This window comes from Balaenoptera physalus (assembly GCF_965194825.1).
Source record: "Balaenoptera physalus genome assembly, chromosome: 4".
NCBI lineage: Eukaryota > Metazoa > Chordata > Mammalia > Artiodactyla > Balaenopteridae > Balaenoptera > Balaenoptera physalus.
In genome coordinates this window covers 80,015,383-80,024,649 of record NC_138891.1, presented here as the reverse complement: position 1 = coordinate 80,024,649, position 9,267 = coordinate 80,015,383, and the positions used below count along the sequence as shown (strand labels likewise).

The window sequence follows — 9,267 nt, the reverse complement described above, 5'->3', positions numbered from 1 at the left end:
CATTTTCTTTTCTTTTTTTTCCTCACTTGATATATTCTCCATAGGCCATCTTGTCCACACAAAGGAACACTATCTCCATACTGTCTATTCCAAGATCTTTATCTCTAGCCCAGATCTCTTCCAAAACCTTCCTATCCAACTACTACTCATAAGACATCTCCAAACTCAGATTCAACCTGTGAAAAACTGAATTCATCATCTCCCATTCCTTCCTCCTTTCCCCAGCCAACTGGTTTCTCCTGCTCTCTTACCAACCCTAGAAAATGGCACCATTATCTACCAAGTCATCCAAGCTGGAACCTTAGGGTCATTCATGACCATTACCTCCTCCTTAACTCCCATAGTTAGTCATTAGCCAGCTCTTGTCAATGTTATTTCATTAACCTTCTATTAATCCCCACTGCCATTATCTGAAAATTCAAGTCACCATTATTTCTCACCTCATTCCTGAAGTAGCCTTCTATCTGGTCCACTACTGCCAGATCTTGCCACCCTCATGACAAAGGGCTAATAATAATATGTGAAGAACTATTATAAACCAGTAAGAAAAGGCCAACAACCAACAGAAAATGAACAAAGGGAATGAAAGAAAAGAACAAGGACCAATAATTCATGGAAAGATGCTCAATCTCACATAAGGAATAATAAAATAAATTAATTAAAAATAAGGCAATGAGTTATCATTTTTCCTCTGTTAGAAACCCCAAAGTTTGAAGACACAGTGCTTGCAAACATTTGGTAAAATAGACATGCTCAGTGTATGTATTTTTGGTGCAATTCTAAGTAAATGCATGCAACCTCTTTGAAGGACACGTGGCAATTATAAGCGAATTTATAAGTGTACACACCCTCTAAGAGGATGAATTTTTTTCACTGTATTCTCTTTGATACAATTTGAATTATTTATTTTACCATGTGCATGTATTAGTTTATCAATAAGAAATGTGTTAAGTAATTTTTAAAAGTGAACTCCTATTGGCAGGAAGACCTCTCATTCAGACAGCAACATGAAACTTCCTAGTTACTTCATGAATCAGCCTTCAGCAGCAGTAGCCCAGGGTTTACGTTCTTCATGTATTCCACCTATGCTACATTTACCCCAGGGCTCTGAGGGCATCTGCTTAGATCTACTCATTCAATAGACTTTTTTTACTCTCTCCTCCCCCTTATTTCAGAAGTAATTTAAGAGGACTGATGGGGACTTGACACAGGCACTCCAAAACTAAAGTTAATCACAGTAATTTGTTCTAACTTACAGAGCTCATAATGTTACATTTTGATTATAGGAAACTTACCTTCTAAATTATGCTTCTTTCAGGCTATTTCAATTCATTTTCATTTCCTGAACACATGCATACTGTAATAGCAGGAGAAGTGCTCCCAGAGCATGGTAGAAGGTTGGGAGAGGCCAGCCAGCATTTAAAAGTGGTTGTGGACAAGGTACCCTTCAAATTGGGTTTAAGAATTCTGAGAATGAAAGTTTAAAGAATCAAATGGTGATTAATGAGATCACCATTACAAATTACTATTTGTAGCAATAACACAACCAGAGATGACATTTTAATATCTGATTAGCATTTGAATAATACTCCAAATCCAATTAAGGTGACCTGGCTATAATTTTAGAGAAGCAAGACTTCTACACATTATGACTAAAATTAAGAAAGCTTAAACCAACTGTAATGAGCTCTCTTGGAAGACAGAATTAATTATTGCTGGTGGGGAGTACATGATATCTGTAAGAATCACTTGGAAAGGGAGATGGAGAACTAGTATTGGTCATGTGTCTCCAAGATAGAGCAAAACAGAGGGTCTTAACTAGCCAACATTCAGTCCACTTGGATATGTTTACCCCTATGGTATACACGTGTATCTGGTAAACAGCCACTAAGATTATCCTACCAGATCTTCGTATGCTCCCTGTGCCACCTTCCCAGGTTTGTTTGGCTTCTCATACAGGTTTACCCGCAGCCAGCCTCACCCGATGCCATTCAGTCTCATAAGATCCATGGCAGTTTTAGGAGTCATTTAGTTTAACCTCTACCCAATACTGTTCCCTGACTTCTCATTACTTCCTACCCAGACCCACCACTGGTGATTCTTTTAAATAAACTTGTTCTATCAGTCCTTGAGTAAACCTTTCCCCCTGCAGCTGTAGTCCCAAGATTAGCAGAAACTTTTCAGGCCTCTTTTAAGCCTCCTGAAACTCAAATCTACTTTTATGAGGTAAATGGTTAATGTTCTTGCAACTTTATTTGGCCTTGATTGGGGGAAAGAAAACAATACAATTATTATTTTAATTTCTTTATTTATCAATAGTATCCAAAAAAAAAAAAAAAGAATCAAGAGTTAACAAAAAACAAGTTAAATGCAATAAGGAAGCCTACTAAATACAAATACATTTCACAAATACACAGGCAACAGAAACCTGTCCAAATTGCTTCTTGGAATTTGACTGTTTAAAAACACAAGTATAAAGGGAAGACATTCAGACTGGTCCACATGGGCTTATTAGCAGGTGGAGGAGCCCTGCTTTCCAAAAGCAGTGATGGAGTCCAGAGTCATGGCATGTAAGAAGGTTTCCATGGACACTGAATCTTAACAGATGCTGTAATATGTTTATAAAAACCATACACACACAGAGAAAGCCCAAGGAAGCTTGCAGTCTAAGCCCTGTGCTTTTAGAGAGCTGGAGGAACTGAACCCGATTTAATCCTGTTTATTTGCTCCATGCAAAGCTTCATGCAAGACTCCCCAGACTAGGCTATTTAGCAGCTTTCCGTGAATGATTGTCAGATCACATGATCCTATGGTGCAGACAGTAGCTTCCCTACTTACAGGAGGAATGCAGGTTTTGCTCTTGGGAATTCAATGTTGCAGGGTAGGGTCGTCTTGGATAGCAACCACTGACCTAAATGTAACTGGTGAGGAGACACTCTGCCTTCTTGCTTTAAACAGACTGGTACTCCTGCCCTCTCTTCCATAGTGTCCAAGGGCTGGCAAATCTTGATCAAGGCGTGCTGTTGGGGGTTCTCCAAGGCACTTTGACAGGGAGGTGCATTTCAGACCACACAAGCTGGGTTGGAAGACAGCTTTTAAGTGGGATGATTTACAAAAGCTCAGAATTCTAAACAAAGTGGAATGTTTTCAAAGGAGAAAAAGGAAACCTGTTTAGAAGGAATTCCATTTTCAGCACAACTGTCTCAGAGTTGCCTGTGCAGTATAGCCTACATCATTTCCCTTTGGTGGTCTGTAATCTGCTTTCTGAAAATGAGATCTTATGTCAAGTTTTTAATTTTGTTATTCCAAACGCATCCTAAACATGGTATTGAGTGGGGTTAGTTATCACAGAGGCCAAAAGACACAGGAATGACTGACTTCTCCCCAATCACAGTTTTAAGATTCAATGTCCATTTTTTTCCCTCTCGAAATGTGAAACCTTCTTTCATCCTCATCTCTAAAGGGAAAGCCATTTCTGTTCCCAAGAAGGTTAAAGGTGAAATGCAAAAGTGAAGACAAAGTGAAGTGGTTCTCTTTCCCACTCTCTTCCTGGGCAGGCTTAACCAGAAGGCTCTACATCACAGCACAACCCGTGGGGCCATTCAGACCGAGGTCAGATTTGGTCAGCTTGTTTTTGGCTGTCTGACTCTTATATAACAACAAGGTTTCATTTATCTTAAGGAGAAGGAGGAAAATCACATTGTCTCCTTCTGGACCAATGATCAGAACCACAGAATTTACAATTTCTCAAGTCAAAAGTTTAATGCATTCCTACCTGCTGAGGAAACTGAGGCCCAGAAATAGGAAGAGACAGGGACAGAGTCACTCTCCTAGTTAGTGGAGGATCAATGAGCATACTGATAGGCTGGGACATCGAAGCCTTGCTTAGCTGCACTGGTCTCAATCCTTTGGAATACTGATTTGCATGGATCTATCAGAATGAATGAAAACAAATTAGCTTTTTGGATCTTACAAGCTTTGTATGGAGACACTTCTGGTTTCTGTCTGAGGTACTCCCTGCTCCTCTGGCAGACTGCTGACCCACTGGAAGCCAGGGGGCAAACTCTGGGCTGCATCTAGTATGTGGCAGGGTTGGGGGGAGTCCGGGTGATAGCAGTCCCTGCACAAGGAAGAACCCCAAACTCTCCCACCTCTGAAATGGCAGGACTAATGAAAAATAATTACAAAAGCTTAATTTCTAGTCAAGAAAATAAAATATTAAACAACAACAACAATAATATAATGATAATAACTGAAGAATGAAATCAACTTGCCAAAAAAGTTTACAGAAAAATAGCACCTTTGGTAAAAAGTATTTTAAAAATTTGGTTAGGTCTCTAAGGGGCTCAAAGTCTACAAGTATCTGCATCATTTGGGTGCACCCTTCCAGACACTGGGTAACTAGCAGGATGGCCGTGTATCTAGAGCCAGTGGCTGGGGCCATGAGGAGAAGCACAGATGCTAGAGGTCTGTTATGCTGATGGCAGCAGGAAGGGCTGGAAGCCGAATGCAGTCTTCTCCACCGAGCTTCCCAAATCCCTCCTCTGGGGACAGCCTGCTAAGCTCTTTCTCACTGCCTGCACCCCCTGTAGCATGTTCACAGCTGTGGTAGGCTCAGAAGTGTTCCAGATCTGGGTACACTCTCCCAACACCGATGCAGTTTCCTAGCTTGCCTCCAGCCCCCGAGCACCATTTACAGTTTCTCTCAAAGTACTCCTAGAAATGAAGGCTATGGCCCTTGCCCTCCTAGCCAGCCACCCCCATTTCCTTTATTGCAAAACAAATAGACAAAATAAAACTCATTGCTATACAAGCAAATACTGGTGATTTGGCGATTGTAGCAGACACTTGCGTATACTGGACTCAGCGCTGAGGTGGAAGAGAAGGTGCCAGGCTCTGGACGCCCTTCCCAGATGCCTCCTCATTAGATCTCTTTGGTGCTCACTCTCTTGGTCTTTTCAGCTGTTTCCTTTGAGAAGCAAGAGAAAATAAGCGTTATGAAATTTAAAAAAAAATTATTGGCATTTATCTAGTCTTCAAAACTTTACATAGCATTGACAGATACATGCTTATGCTGAGTTCTGTTTACTTGTTTATCTCCTCTGTGGATGATGAACAACTTGAGGACAAGGATCATGTCTTACTCGTGACACGGCTGTATAGGGACTGCTGCTAAATTAAAAGCTGACCCCATTTAAACTCCTATGAAACAATAACGTCAGACATTATTATATTCATTTTAAAAATGAAGAAAAGGATGCTGAATGGAGGTGCTACAAAATGTTCTGAACCCAAGTTGGGAGAAGCATTAAGAGCAACAGGCTCGGGGCTTCCCTGGTGGTGCAGTGGTTAAGAATCCATTTGCCAACCCAGGGGACACGGGTTTGAGCCCTGGTCCGGGAAGATCCCACATGCTGCGGAGCAACTAAGCCCATGAGCCACTACTGAGCCCACGTGCCACAACTACTGAAGCCCATGCTCTGCAACAAGAGAAGCCACTGCAATGAGAAGCCCTGCGAAGCCTGCGCACCGCAACGAAGAGTAGCCCTCGCTCACTGCAACTAGAGAAAGCCCGCGGGCAGCAACGAAAACCTAATGCAGCCCAAAAAACAAACACACAAACAAATAAATAATAATAATAAAAAACAACAGGCTCTGGAGGCAGATTGCCTGAGCGTGAATCATGGGCGTGTGACTTTCTGGGGGACTTTGGGCATATTATGAAATCTTCTGTGTCTCAACGTCTTCAACTACAAAATTAGTACTACCTTTTATAACAGTGGCCCATTTCTCCAAAGAAGACATTCTTACTTATAGCCAAAAAGCACATGAGAAGATGCTCAATATCTTTAGTCATTAGGGAAATGAAAATCAAAACTACAATGAGATGCCACTTCACACTCACTAGGATGGCTAATAAAAAATAACGACAATGACAAATGTTGGTGAGTTTGTGGAGAAATTGGAATACTGCTGGTGAGGATATAAAATGGTACAGTCACTTTGGAAAACGGTCTGGAAGTTCCTCAAAAGTTAAACACAAAGTTTCCATATGATCCAGCAAATCTCACTCCTAGGTATATACCCAAGAGAACTGAAAACATAAGTTCATACAGAAACTTGTAGACGAATGTTCATAGCAGTATTGTTTATCATAGCCAAAAAGTAGAAACAGCCTAAATATACATCAACTGATGAACGGATATACAAAATGTAGTATATCCACACCATGAAATGTTATTTCACCATAAAAAGGAACGAAGTCCTGATTCATGCTACAACAAGGATAAACCTTGAAAACGTTACACTAAATGAAAAAAGTCAGACAGAAAATGCCATATATCATATGATTCCATTTATATGTGTCCATAATAGGCAAATCTATAGAAATAGAAAGTAGATTAGTGGCTGCCAGGGGCTGGGGGAGGAGAGAATGTAAGTGACTTCAAATGGGTATGGGGTTTATTTTCGGGAAGATGAAAATGCTCTGGAATTAGACAGTGGTGATGGTTGACAATCTTGTGAATATATTAAAAACCATTGGATTGTATACTTTAAAAGGGTGAGTTTTATGGTATGTGAATTACATCTCTATAAAAAAATTAAATAGGGAATAAAAAACAACAGTGTCTGGCATCTAGTACACACTGTCGGTGCCCCATCCATAGCCCGTGCCTTTAACGTTTCAGTACACTGGCCTGGCTTCTTACTGCTAGCAGCTGCATCTCTTTGCCTGAGGCTTTCTCTGGCTGCTGGAGCCTGCTCTGCCCACACATGCTGACAGGGCAGAAGTGCCAGGGAATTCACGTTTGCTGGTGGCTGCTCTCAGCCAGTGGCGGATGGGAGTTCATACAGGCATAGCCCAGCTCCCCGCTCCCTTGTGCACAGTAACTATTCTGGAGTTCTGCAACAGGACTAAGCTCCACTTGCTCCCAGTGGTAATATGCCTGGATACACACTCTTTATTGTTTCCTTCCCTTCCTGGGCTCTCTTCCCAGCTCCCCTTCTGCCGTTTCCTGGGACTGCCTCCCAAATAAACTATTTGTACTTGAGTCCTTGCCTTAGCGTCTGCTTCCGAGGCAACTCACATAAAACAGAGACGCTAAAAAATGTTAGCTATTATAATTCACTCCCCACTGTCTGCTCTGATCATTTCTCCACCCTAGATGAAAGGAATTCCTATTAAGTTCTTTTTGCTTTTAAGGGTTTATACTCATCTGGAAGCTCAAGGCTGCTGAAATATGGAAAAACAAAGGGCTAGGAGCTTCTGCATTTGTTTAAAAAAATGACATGAGGTTTCTACACTATCAGTGACAATAATGACAATGCATATGAAAAACCATCAATAAATATGAGCATTTATTATTAATACTAATAATTCTTTTTTTTTCACTTTTTTTTAATCAGTCATCAATTTTATACACATCACTGTATACATGTCAATCCCAATCGCCCAATTCAATACTAATAATTCTTGATTTTCAAGTCAAATATTTCCTCTCAATAGTTCTTGTGACCATTATATTCCTTAAAAACTTATATGTCAGAGAGAAGGCCCGTATTACCAGACCCAGTTTACAGACAGATGATTCAAGGAGCAACATCCTCTGTTAAAACTACAGGTAAACCAGTGGAAAGACAGGCCTAGAAGTCCAGTATATCCATGCTTTCTCCCTAGGCCCTCAGAAAAGTATGTCAGTGGATCACTATTCTGCTAAGAACCTTTTCCCCAAGAAGGCCTTCAACTTAATGACATAGAACCCGAACAGAATTCTGATTTATTATCTTCTCAAGTCTCTAGGAAGCAGAATCTCTAAGTTTCCAGGCTATGTTCTAGCTAGCTTGGCATTTAACTTAAATCCTTTCCGCTGCGGTCCAAATCCACGAATTTCATGCTCACTGAGAGCCAACTATACACCAGACCCTGTGCTAAATGCAGGGCTACAATGGTGAGCAAGTCATAGAGCCTGCCCTCAATGGCCTCATAGTCTTTGGGTCTGGGCACTGGCTGTGAAAAGAAACAGGAGGCGTTTTTAGACTATGCTCATTTGCAAACCACTTCCAACTCATTTGCAACCCACCACTCAGCTGATTCTAACTTATAAAGCAATTTACCAAGTTGTAACCTACATCTGTTGGGGCATACTGGCCCCACAAAGGTATACAGGTATACAGGTATATCGTTCGGGACCTATTGTATGGGACAGAGCACATCTCCTTGGTCACCTGGGGAGTTAGGCAGTGTCTGAGTGGTGGAAGGGCCTGGTGGCAACAGGGAGACCTGAACCAGCATGGAGGCTGCAACTCACCTGGTGCTTTTGGAGCTCCTCAACATATCTGGTCATTTCCTCCTCTGTATGGGTCTGGGCCCCCTTCTGATTCTTTCCTGTAAGAAGAACCAAGGCTCAGAGCAGTGGTGGCTGAGGGAGGCCAGTTAGGGACCCCACTAATATCTACCTTTTAGGCTCTCAATTTCATTTCCCATTTAACATATGGAAGGCGAGGTGAATTACCCACATTTCTCTAACTATAAAGTGTCCCAGTGCAATGGACACCTCCAAAGTAATGTGTGTGGGTAGTAAGTGACTGGGCCAGGGCTCAAATCCAGGCCAAGGGGAGAGGGATGGAGCCGGGGTTCTAGAAGACTTTTCTGAAACACCTCTTTGTAGAAGGGTGATAGTGGTGATGCCGGCTTGTGCACGGCCCCTCCTCCCCAAACTCTCCCTGACATCTCCATCTCCCAACCCACCCTGCCCATGTCTCAACTACCTCAACTTTCTCTTTTTTTTGGGGACCCAGTGCTGTTAATTCAAACATGTCTATGAACATGCCTCCTTTTCCTGCTTGGCATGGATGGCAAGCAAGAGTCATTTTGTCTTCCAACCACCTAAGTCTTTGATATATAGGATTTCCTAAGCTGTCATAAGGATTAAGTGGGTTAATATGTGAAGTGCTTAGAAGAAAGGCATGTAGTTCTCACTCTTACGCATTTGCTTTCTTTATTATTATTACCATTCTAACCTCTTATCAACATTTGATCTTGTCCTGGGTCTTGAACCTCTCTTGTTCCAAACCTCTGGAGTGACTTTCCAGCATAATGCATCTGGCATAAGTGCTCTGCCCTCAATGCTGCCCCCTGAGAGCTCTGACATTACAAGTATGAGCCAGTCTCTTGCTCCCCAGTTTCCCTGCTGGGACCCAGCCACTGCACTCTTCCCCACCATCCCCACCCTGACTTCTCTCATGGTGATTTCACGAAGGAGGCTG

At 41.9% G+C, this 9,267-nt stretch overlaps 1 protein-coding gene across 1 annotated transcript in view; it reads right to left on the bottom strand.

Annotated features, from left to right (window-relative positions):
* Positions 1–2,288: 2,288 nt before the first annotated feature.
* The window catches only part of FSTL1 (follistatin like 1), a 50,733-nt gene continuing 43,754 nt past the window's right edge, over positions 2,289–9,267 (bottom strand). The window contains exons 10-11 of the mRNA XM_082460704.1: positions 8,310–8,386; positions 2,289–4,969 (exon numbers count right to left, since the gene is read on the bottom strand). Coding sequence (XP_082316830.1) covers positions 4,925–4,969; positions 8,310–8,386 — 122 coding nt within the window. The 3' untranslated portion in view covers positions 2,289–4,924. The remainder of the gene's footprint in view (positions 4,970–8,309; positions 8,387–9,267) is intronic.